Source organism: Prosopis cineraria, unplaced genomic scaffold, assembly GCF_029017545.1.
Source record: "Prosopis cineraria cultivar Desert tree isolate PC_DT_omini unplaced genomic scaffold, ASM2901754v1 PC5, whole genome shotgun sequence".
NCBI lineage: Eukaryota > Viridiplantae > Streptophyta > Magnoliopsida > Fabales > Fabaceae > Prosopis > Prosopis cineraria.
In genome coordinates this window covers 38,324,246-38,344,306 of record NW_026555336.1, presented here as the reverse complement: position 1 = coordinate 38,344,306, position 20,061 = coordinate 38,324,246, and the positions used below count along the sequence as shown (strand labels likewise).

The following is a 20,061-nucleotide window of genomic DNA, read 5'->3' as shown; positions in this document are numbered from 1 at the left end:
TTTTGATAGTGCCACCTTTTTTTTTATGATCTTTGGAGCAAAAAAAAAAATCATTTGTAATGGAAATATGTAAAATTATTGCTAACTTTAAAAGAAAATAAACTAGCAGATAAAATATGTCTTTTAAATTAAATATTGTCATGCATATCAACAATAGAAGTCTCAAATTAATTATTAAGTATTATGGAGTTATTTAAAATGTATATTAAAATGATCTAAATTTATAGGGGCGCAAAATCTTAGAACTATAGGCAGCAAATTAAAATAAAAAAAATTAACATTACTTTCATATAATTTTCCTCAAAACAAGGGGTGCATATGTTCATCCCTCGAGTATATGGCTTTTCTGTTGCACCTAAATAATATCTAGAGACAAATCAAAAAAAGAGGGGGGAAAAAGAAATAAGTCAATTTATCTCTGGCTGGCTTTACCATTGCACCTAAATAATATCAAGAAACAAATCAAAAAAAGAGGGGGGAAAACAAACAAATCAAAAAAAAAGGGGGAAAAACAAGAAATAAGTGAACCTAGATATTATTTAGGTGCAATGGTAAAGCCATATACTTGAGGGATGAACATGCACCCCTTGTTTTGGGGAAAATTATATGAAAGTAAAGTTAATTTTTGTATTTTAATTTGCTGCCTCTAGTTATAAGATTTTGCGTCCCTATAAATTTAGATCATTTTTAATATACATTTTAACTAGTTCAATGATACCTGATAATTTATAAGATCATTCCCATGCAATCACATCTCTATAATTTATTAACTCAATAAACTAGAAAAAAAAATTAGTTATGCGAGTCAGAATTTAAATGCTAATTCAATAATTAAAAAAATATAGGAGTTAAAAATTATATTATTCCTTCTAGAAAATCACTTCCAATGAAGTGAAGAAAGAGATAGACACAAAAAATAAGTCCTATTCATGAGCATTTCCTTTCACATGCATTTATTTTGCAGGGGATCAAATTCAAGAATCAAATTCGCCTTGCCACACAACGAAGGTCGAAGATCCTAGAGTGTATATAAACACACACCCATGGCCATATACGTGTGTGAGTGCGTGATGCTCCTCACTACTGTACAGTGAGGTTAAAAGGAGATTAACTTCTCTCTCACAACCCCTCCTTCAATCACTGAATCATAATTCTCATTCTCAGACCATAAATCTGTAGCCGTGCCACCGAACTTCATATCTTCTCATCCACACATGGCTTCTGATTCCCTCCACTCTACTGTCCATCAGCAACCCTCACCAAACCTCACTTCGTTCCCCATCATTTTGAAGGTATATATAATTAAATTAAATTAGCATGCCATTCCCTCACAGATTATTAAACACTACATTATCTTATGTATGGTTTCGGTATATTTTTGCAGTTTGAGGAGGTGGTGTACAAAGTGAAACCAGACCATAGAGGACTGTGTCGGGGAAGAAGTTCATGGAGTTCCACAGAGAAGACGATACTGAACGGAATCACAGGCATGGTATTTCCAGGTGAGATTCTGGCCATGTTGGGCCCTTCGGGAAGTGGCAAAACGACACTTCTCACAGCTCTCGGAGGTCGTTTAATTGGCAGATTATCGGGCAAAATCACCTACAACGACCAACCTTTCTCAGGTTCCATAAAGAGAAGAACAGGCTTCGTGGCTCAGGACGATGTTCTATACCCACACCTCACAGTTTCTGAAACTCTGATCTTCACCGCACTTCTCAGGCTTCCCAACAGCCTCACGAATAACGACAAGATTGCTCACGCCGAGAGAGTCATCACAGAGCTGGGCCTGACACGGTGCAGGAACAGCATCGTCGGAGGGGCATTGATCAGAGGAATATCAGGTGGAGAGAAGAAGCGAGTGAGCATAGGTCAAGAAATGCTAATAAATCCGAGCTTGTTGCTGCTAGACGAGCCCACTTCGGGGTTGGACTCCACGACGGCGCAAAGGATATTGACCACCATCAAAGGGGTGGCGCGTGGCGGAAGGACGGTGGTGACCACCATCCACCAACCGTCGAGCCGGCTGTATCATATGTTTGATAAGGTGGTGGTGCTGTCGGAAGGACGATGTATATATAACGGACCTGCATCGGCGGCCATGGAGTATTTTTCTTCTATCGGCTTCTCCACATCCATCACTCTCAATCCTGCTGACTTCTTGCTCGATCTTGCTAACGGTAATTCTCCTTTTGCTTTGTTTTTTCCCTTTATTTTTTATATGATTATCTGATTAAATCAAACTCCAGTATTAGTGGACCTAACAGGAAGTTTGCAATTTTTCCTTTCATTTTAATTACTTAAAAAGTGAGAGTCCGTGGACGTTTCCCTTAATTTCATTTTCCAACATAAATTTCCTTTATTTTTGAAATTTTTATGAATCTCTCCTAAAAACAAACAATAAATAATTATATGCACTTTCTTGGAGTTATTTCCATATTTAAAATACCACCTTTTTAGCCGTCAGAAAAATTTTGTGTGAAGTTTTAAAATATAAGAAACGTCTGCATAATTTTACTAAAACTGATAAAAAGTTTGCATGATTTATTTTTAAGATAATTTTGTATATATTTTAAAATAGAGATGACGTGTGTGTAATTTTAATAAAATATATTTATATCAATCAATTTTAAAATTAAATAAGATATTCGTATAATTTTTAATTTTTTATAAAAGTAATTTACTCTTTGTCCTCACCAACAGGAGATGTGATTTGGCCTATATAGAGGAAATGAAGTGCTCTAAATTTTCTCTCTAGTCATATACAGTGTAGCCATACCCCGTTTTTACACATGCATCTATTTCCAATAATCTCAGAGAGCATTAGATGTGCCAAGAGGATTATGATGACAATATATTTGGAATATTACAGGGATTGCCCCAGACCCCGAGCATGCAAGCGAACAAAGTGAGGGCCTGGAACAAGAAAGGAAGCTAACCAGAGAAGCTCTCATTTCTGCTTATGACAAGAACATTGCTCCCAAGTTGAAACTTGAGATTTCTAACTCGAGAATGGACATCTACAGCTTCAACAAGCATGCTTCATCTAGTAGGCCTTCCTTATTATTCTTTCAGTGCTACGTACACATTAATTTTTTAATGGTACTGGTCCTAAATAGTTTCTTTCTCCATTGAATTGGTTCAGGAAATGACCCAACAAAAGCAGAGCAATGGTGCACAAGCTGGTGGTATCAGTTCAAGGTGCTGTTACAGAGAGGACTCAAAGAACGAAGGTATGAAGCCTTCAATAGATTGAGAATATTCCAAGTCATAAGTGTGGCTTTTCTTGGTGGACTCTTGTGGTGGCATACCCCAGAATCTCACATTCAAGACAGGGTATGCATTATATATACATGTCACTTCTTTTCCTTGCTTTTCGTGTTTGATGAAAACTGATATGTATACTTTTTCTGGATTGATAATGCAGGTAGCGTTACTGTTTTTCTTCTCAGTTTTCTGGGGATTCTACCCTCTCTACAACGCAGTTTTCACTTTCCCACAAGAGAGAAGAATGCTGATCAAGGAGAGGTCTTCAGGAATGTATCGTCTCTCTTCCTACTTTATGGCAAGAACAATAGGAGACCTGCCATTGGAGCTGGCACTTCCTACTGCATTCGTGTTCATAATCTATTGGATGGGAGGGCTCAAGCCTCATCCCGTGACTTTCATTCTATCACTTCTCGTGGTCCTGTACAGCGTTCTCGTGTCTCAGAGTCTGGGATTGGCATTCGGAGCTATTCTCATGGAGATCAAGCAGGCCACAACCCTAGCTTCTGTCACAACCCTCGTGTTCCTCATTGCTGGAGGCTACTACGTTCAACAGATCCCTCCATTCATAGCTTGGCTCAAGTACTTGAGCTATAGCTATTACTGTTACAAGCTGCTTCTGGGTGTTCAGTACGATGAAGAAGATTATTATGAGTGTTCCAATGGGGTTTTGTGCAGAGTAGAAGATTTCGGTCCCATCAAATCAATGGGTTTGAATCAATTGTGGGTGGATGTGCTCATGATGGCTCTCATGTTGGTGGGTTATCGACTAGTTGCTTATTTAGCACTACGTAGGGTGAGGTAGAACAAAAGTTATGAACATGCCTTCTCTCCCATAGTTTTTGTCCTTCAATATAATTAAGGTCTGATCATCGCCGATGATAGAGTTTTAGACCCTCGATGTAGCTCATGGAATGGAATTTGATCCACGAGTTGGATGCATCACCCTGTGTAACAGCAGTATAATTTGTAATATATGGGATAGTAAGGTAAAATTTGTAACTTAGTTTGGTTTTGTTCTCATTTTTTTTAAATTTATCAATCAACTTTTAAAATTATTCTTTAAAATAAAAAATATTTTTGATTATATTAATTTGAATATAATTTTAGAGTTAAAATGATAGTGGTGGTTTGCAGTGTGATTAATGGTGAAAACTTATAATAATTAATAATAGTTATCATATTTAAAGATAATTTATAATAGTCAAATGTATTATGCTTTAGAAATAAAAAAGTGAAAAATAATTAAAAAACGTTTCTATTTTTTTATTTTAAAAAACATTTAAATCCAATATTTATGAAAATTTTTTAAATTTTTAATTAAAAATTTTAAAAACAAAAATCAAACATGTTGTCATAAAGACAAGCAACAATTTTATAATATGCGTAGAATTGTGAACGACAGTATCTTAAATAATATTACCTCTAATAAGAGAATATATAATATCAATTAAACAAAAATTATAATATGAGTATATATAACAATATTTTTATAGTTAGATCCGTCCACGGAAAATTGTTTCAAGATTTAGTCATTTGATTATAGTCGAAGTGTAATCAAATGATCATAATTTTGTGAACATATTCTTATTTCATATAAATAAAACAAATTTTAATAGTTTGAATTTTGACTACTTTTTATTAAAGTTTTAAAAACTAGGCTAGTCATTAAACCAAACTAGCCACAAGTTCATGATTTATTGGTTCAACCATGATCGAACTGTGGTTGAATCGGTTGACATTTAATTAATATATTTTTAATTTATGTATCATAATTAAATAAAAAAATATATGCAAACATTTATATTTTTCAAAAAAATATTAATAAATGCTTGGTAAAATAATATATTATTGATGAATACATGATTAATATTAATTATTTTTTGTTGTTCTTTGTTTGAATTAATTTTTAAAATTTTTTAAATAATTCAAAGTGATTTTTAAGGAAACTGATCCAGTTTACAATCGATTTTTCTGATCATTAATCAGTTTTCTTGTGGTTGATTTTAAGGGGTCGACTGAATTGAATTAAAAATTAATTTTTTATTTAACTGGTTGAACTGATTGATTTAGTTTAATTTTTAAAATATTACTTTTTATCCATTTTATTGTCGGTTTTGGTTTTTTTGACCTCAAGCTTCAAAATAAGAAGACCTACTTATAGGGCAAGTGGCTTTTTGCACAAGGAAACCACAGATTTGTTGATTTGTTGGTGCGCGGGTAACTTTAAGCAATAGAGAGGGATCTGTCGGAACAAGAATATATTGGGAACGGAATAACAAGGAGACCAGACCACGGCGTAAGAGACAAAACTCGTTAACTAAGTTTGGATCGCTTAATTTAAACTTGAACATACTTCATTAAAATTAAGGATGAGTAAATAAATTACTTCCTAAATTTTAAGTCCAGTAATATCATCAATTATGAATTTATTTATTATGTAAATTATTTTCTTAATTTTTAAAATAATTTGTTAATAAAGATTAAATTTAATTGTTGGTAGATTATAACATGATAGAAAATAACTTTAAAAAATTACAGACCAAATTTTTTTGATCTTTTTCTGCAATTTTTTGTGCACTTGTATGTAATTTTTGAGATTTTTTTTGTCATTTTAGGTTTAACTAACAATTAAAGTTAACTTTTGTTAATAATAAAAATTAAATTATACTTTTTTCAAAGGTTGAGAAAATAATTTATATAATAAATGAATTCATAATCTATAGTGTTACTGAATTTAAAGTTTAAGAAGTAATTTACTTATTTATTTTAAATTCAACAACACTCAAATTTAAATAGTGCTACATATCAGATAATTATTATATACAAAATGTTAAACATATGGGGTTAATTAAGGAATATTCAAACAAATCAAATGAGGAATTGCAATGAACATTATGCGAAAGGGAAAGAAAGGAGTAACGATAATAGAAGAAGGTGAACTCTTTAATAAAGATGTCATACACATTACTTAATTTTATAACTCTAATAAGCTACATTATTTTGTTGTTTCTGTGGGTATTAAGCCACATCATCTTGAGGGACCAACTTAGTAAAGGTTGTTTAAATTAACAGGAATTAGGGCCAATGAGCTTGTTTGGTTTCTGTTTATAAACGATTAAAAAAAATTAAAAATTAAAGTTAAAAAAATTTAAAAATTTAAAATTAAAAAAATTATTTAAATAAATGTTACAAATTTAATTGTTTTTTTAAATAAAGGAAACATCTTAAATTTGTTTTGTTTTATTTTCAAAACACACTACAGTTGATTATTAATAAATGTAGTCAGATTCATTAATTTCTATAACAAATTATCACTATTAATTACATGCAACTATCATTATTAGTCTATTTTAAAATTTTAATTTTTTTTGTAAATTAATATAACAAAATAAATTTTTATTTTATTTTATTTTAAAAAATAATTCTGAGAATTATATTACCATACGGCCATAGACTTGTTTTCTTGTTTCCAAAATTTCTTTGGTCTCGACCCAATGACTACAAGGCGGACCCGGCGCCCACCATAATCGGACAAGACCAATATGATGAAAACGGGTCAGATTGACCCGGAAAGCATCCAACCGTGAACCGTCCATCCTTTCCAAGGTCATCTTGATCCATTCAATCTTTGGCCTCTTCATCCCCTGCGTTTGGTGGCGACAATTCCGATCCTTCGATCCGGCTGCCGCCGGTGGCCATTTCCAGAAATCCGATCATCCTTCCTATTTGCAATCCTCTAGCCCTTGCGTTGCAATTCGTCTCTCGCAAACTGCTTTGTTACGTTACCGCCCTTCCTAGGGTTTCTGGGGAGACATGACTTTTTCAGACGAAGAGGATGAAAACCTGGCTCACTTTCTGGAATCCGAGGTTCTCTCCCAGATATCTGATCAGGTGCACTGATTACTTATTACTTTTAATTTGAAATTAAAATTTGACCTGGATAGACGATAGATTAGGGGTTTAAATTAGTCTTCTTTGGTGTAGAAAAAAAATTTTTTCCCCTCGTAATTGTAGTCGAAATTAATCCACGGTGATGTGGAAGGAAAATTGTTCGGTAAATAATATGATTGATTGTTCTTGGCAGGAAGAGGAAAGTTTGGAGGAGCCCAAAGCAAAGAGAAAGCGAGTGGAGGGGGCTGAGATTACTAAGGAAGAAGCTAAACAAAATTCTAGTCCATTGTTGAAACCTAAGAGCGATAATACCAGTAAAAGCGTAGCGCCTAAGACTATTGAAACTGGATTATTCAGCAAAATCCCACCTGAACTTTTTCATCATATCCTTAAATTTCTTTCCTCCGAGGTATTTTTTATGTAAAAACATGACTCTTTATATGCTTAGTACATGGATCGTTTGCCTCGTTATATAACTTAGCTGACATTAGTTTGTTTCCGTGCTTGCAGGACCTTGTTTCTTGTGGATTAGTCTGTAAATTTCTAAATTATGCTGCATCTGATGAAGCATTATGGCGTCGCTTGTAAGTATATTGCTATGCTTTAGTTGGTATCTGTCCAAACGTTTGAGTTGTTAGTTGGGTCCTTATAACCCTAGTGAACCGATTTTAATCATATATTTGATACTCTAGTTCACCATGGATGTCATACATTTTCTTAGTTTTGGGAAATACGTGCATAGTTACATTCGTATGAACCATATTTATGCCTATTGTCTACTTAAAATTGTTACATTTGTTCAGGTACTGTATGCGGTGGGGTCTTCTTCCCCCTACAAGGAAGTTAAGGCAATGCCCATGGAAAAAGTTATACATTCAGGTACTTGAATCAATAATAACATCACGTAGCAAATCAACAATCCCTGAAAACAATCTCTGTTTCCCTTTCTAGTTTACCTGCTGTCATAACAGTGTGAATATTATTGCAGCATGCACCAACAGACAAAAGTCATGCTCTAGCTAGTATACGAGAGTGCATATCGTGATTCTCCAGTTTATAAATTTCTGCATGCATTGCATAATATATTTGGGGCCATTATCCTGACAATAAGGAGCCAATCTAGTGTGTGACTGGGTATGCATCGATTATTCATCTTTGTGCACTTATCCATTTATTGATGCACTGGAGTTGATCAATTTGAAGGCATTACTTTAAATAAATATGGAACGACCTGATTAACCATATTTTGTCTTTGTTCTCTTGGAAACTGATATTTGAGTAACTCATACATCTGTTTTTTTTTTTTTTTTTTAATTGTGTGTGAATCTTGTCATTTATCCTACTTTTATGCAGCGTGATGAAGAGGACATGGTTGAGCTTGTAAGAAACTGCTCAAATGAATTTAAAGAGTATTACATTCAAATGCAAGCAGCTAAACGAAGCCAAGCACCTCTTCCTTCACAGGTAAGGAGAGTATGTGCTGTGACGTGTTACAATATGGATTTTATGCTCTGACGTGTTATAACCATTGCTGTTATTAGTACTGCGTTGTATAGTTTTAAGATTCTTTCAGTAATCTAGAGAATAATATTGAAAAGGAATAGAAGAAAAAGTTATGACTATTGTGCTTTTTCATCTCTGAGTTCTGTTCGGTACCGGTGTCCTTGAAGTTTTAAGGAAATGAAAATTGAGGAGGGAGTGAGGGAGATCTAGAGTCAATATTCTGATGCTTATTCACCTTTATTTTTGTTGTTTATCTGAAATAGATGCTTGTTGAGACAGAACATTGCATTTTGAAAACATAAAAGTATGTTTAGTTTGAGAAAAAGTTTTTAATTTTCAATCTAAAAAAAAGTTTCCATTTAAAATTTTTCAAATTTTTAAGGACAGCAATATCTTTTGTTAATGCAACTGACTTAAATAAGCCTCAAGCCCTGGCCTCCTGCAAAAATGGTTAAACATGAAGTTTTTATATTCCCAGCAATTGATAAGTTTTTGGTCCACACGACTATTTGCTTGTTTGTAGAAATGATTCACAAAACTGCTGAAGGATGTTCGGAGACCTCTTCAACACTTCTAGCAAGTTTGTATCTCTAACAAGGTTGGGTCAAACCATACCTTTATTTTTGTATACCTCACAATGATTGAGTTATGTGGAGGTTTATAAATCTCACTGAATATTACAAAAATGCCACCGGTTTTGTATCAAAAACATGGGAAACATCTTTTTGTTGTCTTTTGGAGCGTGCTAATTTGCTGAAAATATTTTAAGGTTTTGTTCCCTCTTTCAATTTCATAAAAGCGTGTAAGTATTTTGTATTTAAAAATATGTTTGTTTTGCAAAGTAATAAGATGTGTTCATCTTGGTTTGCAAATCGTACTGACTTATCATATTCTGAATCTTACCCTGACCAATAGTAAATGGTAATACCTGAGGAAAAGAGTAAAATTGTTTAGATTCAATCTGATCAGATCATCAGTCTTGCACATTTATATCTTAAATCTTTTCTGTTTTGTTTAATTACTTTATGCTTTCATACAAGGGACATTGCTTAACCATGTTTGTTGATTTTCTGTTTCATATTTAAAGTTGAAAGATGATGGGATGATTCTTGACAAAACAGTAGCTGATCAAGTTTCATCATGGAAAAGAAGCAGAGGCCTTAGTGATACCGTGGTGACTGATCATGCTTGCTCCGGGGAAACATGCTCTTACTATCACATAGGAGATGTATTTATTTGTGAGAAGACTGGACATGTTCATGGTAGGACACCTGTCATGTCTTTTTGTTTTTTAATTATGCAAAACAGTTTTTCATTATTTTTATTTAAAAATGGTTGTTGCTGGATTAGAACTTAATAATTTGTTTCTTTCCCCAGTATGTGATGATACATGTAGAGAAGTTATTATGGATCCAGCCAATGAGCTTTTGGTCTGTACAATCTCGGGGCACTGTTATGATAGATTACTGTCACCATCCGAAATGGAACCTGATGCTGTAAGCCTGATGATATATGTCTGGACTACGTTTTTGCATCACATTCCTTGTAATTTGTAGTTTATCCATCCACATAAATCATATTGAGGTGGCCTTTGTCTTTACTGTCATTGTGTCAAGTGGAATGAACTGGCTACAGAATCCAATGAGTTATGCAACCTCATTTACTTCTGGGGGTTATTTTCATTTTCGTCATGAAGAAGGCAAGGAATAGATTGAAGCTTTTATTAGAAGTTTACTGAGTTAACTCACCATATCAAACTTAATTATAGAAAGAAACTCTTTATTGAAATACAGCTTTTAGGCCTAATACTTAGTCTTGTTCATTTGGAAACTCAGGAGCAGCAACAAGGAGGTGTGACTGATGAGGCAGAACCGTTTATGGGATCTGGTCGTTTTGGTAAACTCATCTCTTTGACATTAGTTCTTTCACTAGTCTCCTGGGTCGTTCTTTACCTGCAACTCATTGTGATGTGTGTTTTCTATACAGCGCGAGCTTATTTGCTGGGATACAATTGTGCTGATGAGAAGGAGCTTGAAGCTACTTTGAGGTTTTGCTGATTCCCATATGGATCTGCTTTGTGGCGGAGGATTTATCATTGGCATTTTTTAAATGGTCAAAATTATTGATGTGCTTACCTATTTTAATTATTACATATATCTGTGCTTTTCTGTGTTCTGATGGTGACGTATCATTATGAAATTTCACCTAGCATATGAATTTATGATTAGGCTTGTAAAACTTGGCATGTGTTATTCCTTGTTAATCATGTACAGTTGAATCCATTACAGACGCTTTCTCCCCCAATTATTGCTTGCTATTGTTAGGAAGAGAAAGAGGAATAGTGCAATTTGGTCTGGGCTAATCTGGGATGCTACTTTTTTTTGCTTGAAAACTGATAAGTGAAGTGGGCATATAAAAGAAGAAAAATATTTAGCTTGAAGTTGGATTTGGTATGATAGAAAAAGGGGGCTGTGGAAAAGAGTGGAGGGAGAGGGAATGACTGTCTGACCTGATTGGAATTGCATGCTTCTATTTCTAATGGAATGGAACATCTCTGACCTGATCTGCGCTGGTAATACATCATATATTTCCAAGTGTCATTTCACATATTTATTTATTTTCTTCTTACTTTTTTGATTATATTTGGAAGATTTGAAATTTTGAACTTATACTTCGTCTTATCCTTATCTCATGAAATAGCCTTGTGTGGCTATATTTTCTCAGTACTTCGTTTAGATGTACATGGACATTTGCTTATCTGTATATCCATATATAATAACGGATTCAACACCTTCATGAGTCACTACATGGCATGACTTTCTACTATTATAGATTCCAAAGAATCTCCAAACCGCTATGCCCCGTTTTAGAAAATTAAGACAATCAAGAGCTACTTTCCATTCTTTTTTTAAACATATATGAGTCATCTCCATATTCTCTCCCAACGTGAAGCAATGTGCTCACTTTTTGAAAATAAAGAAATCTGCTAACCGTTTTGCCCAGCGCCCTCTAGCGACTTAGGGTCTGTTCCAATTTTTGGGAAATACTTTTCCGCTTCCTGGATGTGCGATGTTGTTAGGGTGTTTCAAAACTGAGCAAACTAACTTTTGGATTAGCCGATTAGCCCTTGAATGTGGATTCACCAAAAGCTATTGGGGGAAGCTTTTGAGTTTGAAATTGAAAGTGGATGTTGGGTGTTTGATAGGGAAAATAAATATGTACTTAATTTTATATTGATCATTTTACCTTTTACAACCGTGAATGTGGATCTTTTCTCATGTTGGTTTGTCTGCCTATCGGAGAGCAGCTTCTCCTTCATCCACATGGAGAAGAGTATTTTGTCTTCGCGTCTATTTTTTATAGTTTTATATTTGCTTACATATTTATCTGCATCTTTATCTATGCTCGTCCTTTTATTTCTATATCTATATTTGTATAAATTGTCACCAATAAAAAATCTACACAAATTTTATCAAACAGTCCTTTTGTGTATTTGACTTCTAAATAGAACACTAATTTGTGCTATTCATTTAAATATCAAATTATACGTTATAGAATAAATAATTAATTATGTTAATTTTTAGTATTAATGTATTTTGACCAATTTAACACATCAAATTTTATATTTTTTATTCTCATTATTTATTCTGTCAAATTTTATGTTATTTAAAATTTTTATCACATTTTTAATTATTTGTAATATATTATATTTGTATAACAAAAATTAATAGTCATTATATATCAATGTTTTTATTTAATTATAAATTTAAAAGCACATTTAAATATATATATATATATATATGTATATATAATTCAAACAATTTTTAATTTACTAAACTAATTTAAAAAAAATGTATTCAAATATAAATTTCATTATAATAATTAATTTTTATTAAATTAATTTTTGTTAAATAAACTTTTGATAAATTGACTTTTAGTCATGGGAAAACCAAGTAGAAACTTAATCCCCTAGCCAGTTCTTTTATTTGGCTTTGACACTCCATGCACTTTAAAATGCAATCTAGATAGTAAGTGTTAGTTTTAAGGGAAAATGGTAATAAAATATCTCCAAAATATACAAATGATAAGTAGGTACCATGAAATATGATAATTATTATCCAGCCTTTGGGGACTTGTCTGGCATTTTAGTTTTTAGTAGAATGACATATCTACCCTTTTTTTTTGGATGAAAAGTGATTCATTAATACTAAAAGGTTACACTTCATAATACATTGAAGTTAACAAAATTAATGTTCACATCCCAATCTCTTCCCAAAATTAATCTAGCTTCTTATATGATGTCTTCAAAAGGGTGGTTTTGAATGGATTCCCTCATAATCAAGCTCATGGCATTGGCATAGTCAGATATAACATTCACCTTTTTGATCGTAAGCCTTTAGCAGTACATTAAACCTATGGTAATACCTTTTACCTTGAAAATAATAGATGGCATAAGCTCAACTTTGGCACAGAATCCTAAGATCCATCTATTATCTTAATGTCTAATGATTCCTCTAAAGCGAAGCAATCAGCATTTGGTTGGTTTTGGTGGTCATTTAGGGTTCTGCCCCGTCCTTTCCTATTGAAATTTTGCTTTATCTTGAAGTCTTCAAGGGCCTTGAAATACACATTAAAAGGGTTTCCAAAACAAAACTCCTCTTCCTCTCTAAACACTTTCCTACACCTACTAACCCATATATCCCAACATACATAAGAAAAAATAGAACTCCATGGGATATTTTTGATGGTAGTTCTCCTCAATTCCTTGCAAAGGTTCCATTCAACTCATTCTTGATTCTCAAAGTTACAAAACTCTCCTTAAAATTCAGGTAAGACTAAATCCAACCACTTATCTCTAGCATGATTACAATCACGAAGAAGGTGCATCAAATTTTCGTAACTGTTGTAGCCAAAGTAGCAGTTACTCTCTTCTTGAATTCATCTACTCTTGCATATCTCGAGTGTATGAACTATAGCGTGAGCAATAAGCCATAAAAAAGATTTCCTTTTTTTTTCAAGATCTTCGCATTCCAAATACTCTACCAAGGAGTGTTGTCTCTATCTTATGTACCTACAGAAAGAAACAAGAAAGCAGATTTAACAATAAACATTCCATCTAGTGAAGGGTTCTAAATTATGCGATATGTTTCACTCCTCTCAATGTGTATATTAGTGCAAGCTATGGTGTCAATAACGGACAAATCAAACCATAACCCCAATTTTCAGGTGTCCCATGATCCATTAGGTTCGATGTACTCAAACACTCTTTCTTTTCTTTTTTTTTTTTAATATCACTCAAACACTCTTTCTCCTATGTTTTAAATCAACATATTTTCCTTGTTCACTTTAACTAACAGTTTGCCCAAGCTTGTCCATTTGTCTTTCCAAAAGAATGTATGTTGCCCTCCAGTGATTCTTCTTCCTAACCCATCTTTAAAGGTATTTTAGATATTAATAATTCTGTGCCAAATTGATGAAGCATTTCTCTTACGTATGATTAACCTTTGGTAATTGGTTCATCCACATTTGTACTTCAATCTTAGCATCTATACCCAAAAGGCTTGCCTTTTCTTTACCAAATTTCAACATAACTTCATGTTAAACGCTTGATTCTGTAAACGGAGATCTTTGATACCCAAACCTCCTTCTTTTTTACTTTTTGTGACCTCTTTCCAAGATACTAGATGAAGTTTTTTTTTTGTCTTCATCATTCTCCCAAAAGAAATTTCTATTAGTTTTCTCAATCTCTTTTAATATCGCAACTGGGAGCAACATTGTCTCCATATAATAGCTCGGGAGAGCCGAAATAATAGGCTTAATAAGGGTGGTTTTACTTGCCATGTTAAGGAATTTACCTTTCTAGCCAACCATCCTCTTATGAGGAGCCTAACAAAGGCTACCTCATTCATTTGTGATCCGCGATTCCCTAAATATTAACAATCATAAGATGGCATAATCCTAATCGAGCCTCCTCATGAATTAATAGAAACTAGTTAGGCTTGAGTCTTCAAAGGACAAGTAGGATAGTCCCTTATTAATCATGTGACAATGACTATCTCCCGATTTCAATGGTTGGCAGTCTGGCTAACTTTTGATTCTAGTGGTAAGCCGTCAATATCACGTGGGTTTTAGCATTATTCTTCTTCTTAGGCAAACTCTCATCATAAATGATCATGCCATGCACACATTGACACAATATACAAAACTAATGACAACTATCAAATCATATCATTCTTACCATAAATTATTTCCATCATACTCCACACATCTTAGCAAGCACGATGTCTTGTATTATCCATGTTCAAGTGCATATCTATGCTTACTCAAGCCTCAAACATACAGGTTTAACATACATTTCATATTCATGTTTTCAAGCATTTTTCACCCATCACATAACATGTCAAAATTTGCATCAATGAGTTTACAAACACTCAATAAGTTTCAAACAATTTAGTTCAACAAATAATTAATTAACAAATAATTATATAAGTTAAATTTTTCTCTGGTTACCTCAAATTGTGTCAAAGATTTACCCCTAAATTACCAACATTTCTAAGGCTCTAATTAGCTTGAATGGTACCAAGTTTTGTTAATGTACAATTTAACCACAAAGATAATCATTAATATTTGCATTTGGATAAATTTCAACACTTCAACCCCATATTCCAAACTTATGAAAATCATGAATTCACTTTCACACATACCTATTGGATTTACTAAATTCTCTTAACTTACATTATCATTAAGGAGTCATTAAATCATCATTAAGGACCATTAACACTCCCAACAACCCTCATTATGATCCAAATTTGGCCATTATTGACTCCAACAACCAAAGGGTGTGTAAAATTATAATTACTAGGTTTAAATAGTTTAAATAACTCCTATTAGCTCTACTTTAATCAATGGGTTTAGACCTATAGTCATTATAGACCGAAAATCATCATCTCAACATAAATACTAACTCAAACCTTTGAGAAAATAAAACAGAAAGGGAAGATAAGGGTTTAGAAGTCTTATCTTTGATGGTTAATAGCTAGAAATACTCCCAAGCTTCTAATTTGGTAAGCTTTAATAGAAAAAACCTCAAGTCCTTCTTTTTCTCCCTTTTTCTTCTCTTTTGGTTTTTGGAATAGACATAGGTTCACTTTAGCAAAAATTTAACCATGCACAGAGATGCATGGCATAAGGAGGTTCTTCCTAGGGGCAAGCAAAATCAAATTGAAATTGAAAATCGAGCCGAATCGAATTAAATTTTGTCTATTTGATTCGATCTATTTATTTTTCGGTTCGATTTGGTTTTTTTATTTTAAATATTTTGATTGATTGGTTCAATTCGGTTAGTAAAATTTAAATCGAATAGACCGAACCGACCAAATTACATATAATTTATTAATTTTATAAATTATTTTATTTTATTTTTATTTTTTATTTTAATAAAAATAATAATAACATCACTTGAAACCCTATTTCGGTTAGTCACTCTCATCAGTAGGTGTTGTGACGGGATTATGGGACCATTATTTGATCATCGGTGTTTATTTATGTTTGTTTATTTGATTATCCATGCCTTTATAATATTTGAGTTTTATGTCATATGAGTGTAATTAGAATGGGCTTATATTGAAAAAAACGAATAGAAAAAAAAGCTCAATTTTATAGTGTTGCTTGTTTTAATATTTAAAAAATGGGCCCAATTTCAATAGCCCAATATGAAACTAAAAAATTGAATTAACCGACCGAATTGAATTATCAAATTTTGGTTTGGTCCTTGTTTGGTTTGATTGATTTGTTTGGTTCGATTCAGTTTTCATTTTCAGTGTTATTCGATTAATCGATCTTGTATATTTTGAAACCAAACCGAATCAAATCAACTGATACTCACCCCTAGTCCTTCCTTCACAGTTTGCCACACATGTGCCATGGTGGATGTATTACATGTTGCGGCATGTGACACAAAAACTCCTTTAAATTTTTCTCACTCTTCAACATTCGGTGACCTGATTTCATTTCAGACCCGAATATAAGACTAAAATTACAACCAAAACCATTCGTTAGATCTCTCTAGCCATACATCACATTAATTTACTAAATTACCTTTATTAAACTTAGTTAATCATGATTAAATTTTTAGGACGTTACATACACATATACATCCATCACACTTATCTGACAAATCCAACTTTCGAAATACTTGCAAAGATTTCTTTCTAAGCGTCAGTTAGTTGAGGAGCTAGCTGTTCCTCCTCCTCCTCCTTCCACTCCTTTATTCACTCGTGAATTTCTCTTTCCCGACCCACAGATTCCTCTCCCACAAGAGAAGCTTTGTAAGAGATTGACATAGGTTTGACTTTCGACGACTCACATTTTTCCTCTTCAGACGAATGATTGTTCTTTCTCTGTTCCCCTATAATCACATCTTCTTCCATCTTCTTCATCCCCTTTCAGATTGCATCCTCATCCATCTTGGAGAGATTGTCAACTCCCGCCTGAGACCCAGGGTTCCGGCATCAACACCATAGCTTGCACCTGTACTCTCTCTCGCACCCTCACTCATCGCTTAATTGTTCTTCCGTGTCAAGTCAAATGAACACTATATTTGCCCTTTCATCAACCCTCTCTTCCCTCTTTCCTTATGCGTTCATCGACTTCTGCGAAATGGAGAAAATGGCGTCCGAGTCCATTGAACAGGAAGGAGAGACTGAAAGCCCTATCCACACGTTTCTATGCCTCTCTTAGTTGTCAATCAATAACTGAACACAAAATCAAGCACCTCTTAGTTTGCATCAAAATAATCTAATCAGCTTGAATTACTCAAGGGGGGAAATAGAGAGAGAAGTCATAAGATAGTTGGATATTTAAGAACAAAAAGATAGAAATCTAATTGAAAGAAAATATTTTTCCTTATGCGTCACAATTTATACAGGTAGATACCCATCGCATAAGCAAAGCCACAAAGGCAGATTTTTAATGAAGCAAGGCACATAAGCTGATAGTGAAATCAACGAAGACGGTGAGGCATGGAAGCTACAAATGTGACTGTGAAAGGTGTGTCTCTGATCGATGGAGAGAACAAGGATAGAGGAGCTCTTCAATTTGTGCAAGAAACAAAGACACCGACAAACATAAGAGAAGCAACAAACCTACTATAAAAATTACGAGAGTAAAATAAGTCCGGCTTGAACAAATCATTTCAATCCATTTGAAATCGTTGTGGCTGGAACTCGATCATCGGAGCTCCGATCCCACATCAGCTGTATCAACAAAATGTATTTATCCATTTGGCAGGAGTCGATGAATGCAGAAAGAAAGAGGGAAGAGAGGGTTGTGGGAGGGGTAAATATATCATTCATCAAAAAAAAAAAATGTCAGACAAGTTCTTAGATAATAAAAAATAATTATTACATTGGTACCTATTTATTTAGAGATTTTTTATTATCATTTTCGATCTTCTTTTAACTTTTAGACTTCTTTCGAGCATTGTACTTTTTTAACATTTATATAATTTTCTCTACACTTTTTAATAAATTTTAAACATAAAAAATGTGTTAATCTTTGAAAAGTTCTTAATTTAATCTTACACTTTTATATCATTTTTCTTAACCTGTTCTTGTTCTCAACACATGGGAGAAGATGTCATTTTTCCTCGAGAACTTCAATATAGACCCCGAGAACGGGAGGGCTTGCCCCATGCAGTCCAGCCTTTCAGGTCCTAAACTTGTCTTGTCTCAAAATTAATTGTTTTGCCAAATTCGGTGTCGATTTGGTCTAAGGTCAGACTCAGGAACTGATTTTTTTTATTTTTAAAAATAAAATTTGACATTATGATATTAAATATTTATTGTCTAAAATACATATTATAATATTCTAAAATCTAAAATAAGTTATATAAATCTTAATTTTAAACTACAAACACATATTTTAAAATCTAAATTTAATCCTAAAATTTAAAATAATTCAATTTTTTTGGCTTAGCATAAATGCAAGTTTAAATGCTCAAGCTTTACAGGATCGTCCTTTCTTTTAGATCATCAAGAAAATTGGATACCTCGTCAAAAAGGGGGGAAAAACACTTGACAAAACACCAAGTGTCAACCATGACCTGAGTAAAGTTTGAAATAAACCGAGAAGAACTTATCAAGCTGAAGGCCAAGATCTGCATGGATTATAGAATGACTCCGGTAGCTATCTTGTATGTGGAAGAGCATTGAATTGAAGCAAGAAATGGAGATTGAGTGGAGTGGGATCTCTTCATTTGTTGAGAAGCAACGAATCTAGTAGAGTACAGAGCGAAGATATTCGTTCTCAAAGAAATGATGACTATTTGATCTCTTAAATTGTCAAGTTCGAATCTGCAACTCTTCTCCATTCAAATAAATAGCTATAAGTAGTTCGGTCTTTCCTCTTCCCGGGTGTGTGTAAGATCAGCTTATGGAAGCTATACATTTGCCATAAGATGTTCAGGATTAGAATAGATCAAATAAGATCATCCTCCAGTTTTCCTTTCACAAAAAGTTTAAGAAAGGATAGAAGTCCATTCCATTTAGATTCCCACCGGATGCAAAAAAAAAAAAAAAAAAAGACCATACTGAGAGACAATCATACCATACTGCTCTTGAAAACGGACAAGTTGAGATGAGGTAACGATTCAATGGCTTGACAACCGAATGCACATGATTCAGAAGTAGGTAGCCGATGATGTGATAAAACATCACTAGCAGGGAGAGCATTGTGATCGATTTTCCAAATAAGCAAGACATATCTGTGTGGAATTTTGAATTTCCACATGGCTTTCTAGTTGAAATCAATTGGAACAATAGGATGTAAACATTTAAATCCATCTTTGACATTATATGCACTAGTAGAACCTTCAGCCCATATTAGAGAGTCGGGGGAATTAAGAGAGGAGATCGCAATAGAGCCTATGACATAAGCCAAATGAGGTGCGAAAAGAGAATCTAAATTCTTATTCGAAGTAACAGGGGACCAAAGATTAATCAATGAGATCTTCTGTCCCAGGAATTGAATTGTTACCTTGGACCATATCTTCAAAGAAAAAATAAGTGGGGGAGGGGTCTCTCTATTTTGTTATCATCATTGTCCCTCACTTCACCATTTTCCCTCACTTCCCTGATCATAACCATTCATCAAATTTATTACTAAAACAAATCATTTAATGCAGTGATATCAATTATCATGATTGGAAAGTAGTTGGAAAATGATGATTAAAAAAAATGGAGAAACCTTGTAGGTATGTTGACTGATTTGCCTACCAAGTGAATCAACACAGTATGGAAATCATAATTCTCAATGTTATTTTATTATGTGCAGGGACATCCTAATTTTTTATATGAATTACTCCCTTTGATTTAAATTATAAGCAATTTTTTTTAAAAA

At 33.4% G+C, this 20,061-nt stretch overlaps 2 protein-coding genes across 3 annotated transcripts; both read left to right on the top strand.

Annotated features, from left to right (window-relative positions):
* Positions 1–1,082: 1,082 nt before the first annotated feature.
* Positions 1,083–4,269, top strand: LOC129312017 (ABC transporter G family member 14-like). 2 transcript variants are annotated; one of them, XM_054954560.1, is made up of 6 exons: positions 1,083–1,292; positions 1,385–1,502; positions 1,626–2,180; positions 2,873–3,049; positions 3,146–3,336; positions 3,428–4,269. In XM_054954560.1, exons 1-6 carry the CDS (start codon positions 1,215–1,217, stop codon positions 4,070–4,072), a joined length of 1,764 nt encoding a protein of 587 aa, XP_054810535.1. In that variant the 5' UTR covers positions 1,083–1,214; the 3' UTR covers positions 4,073–4,269. The 2 variants fall into 2 exon arrangements, with proteins under 2 accessions (XP_054810535.1, XP_054810533.1); XM_054954558.1 differs by having other exon boundaries at positions 1,385–2,180.
* Positions 4,270–6,841: 2,572 nt separating this feature from the next.
* Positions 6,842–10,968, top strand: LOC129310616 (F-box protein SKIP31). The gene is made up of 9 exons (XM_054952510.1): positions 6,842–7,161; positions 7,355–7,570; positions 7,672–7,745; positions 7,965–8,040; positions 8,515–8,625; positions 9,752–9,926; positions 10,042–10,160; positions 10,500–10,560; positions 10,651–10,968. Exons 1-9 carry the CDS (start codon positions 7,084–7,086, stop codon positions 10,719–10,721), a joined length of 981 nt encoding a protein of 326 aa, XP_054808485.1. The 5' UTR covers positions 6,842–7,083; the 3' UTR covers positions 10,722–10,968.
* Positions 10,969–20,061: the final 9,093 nt, after the last annotated feature.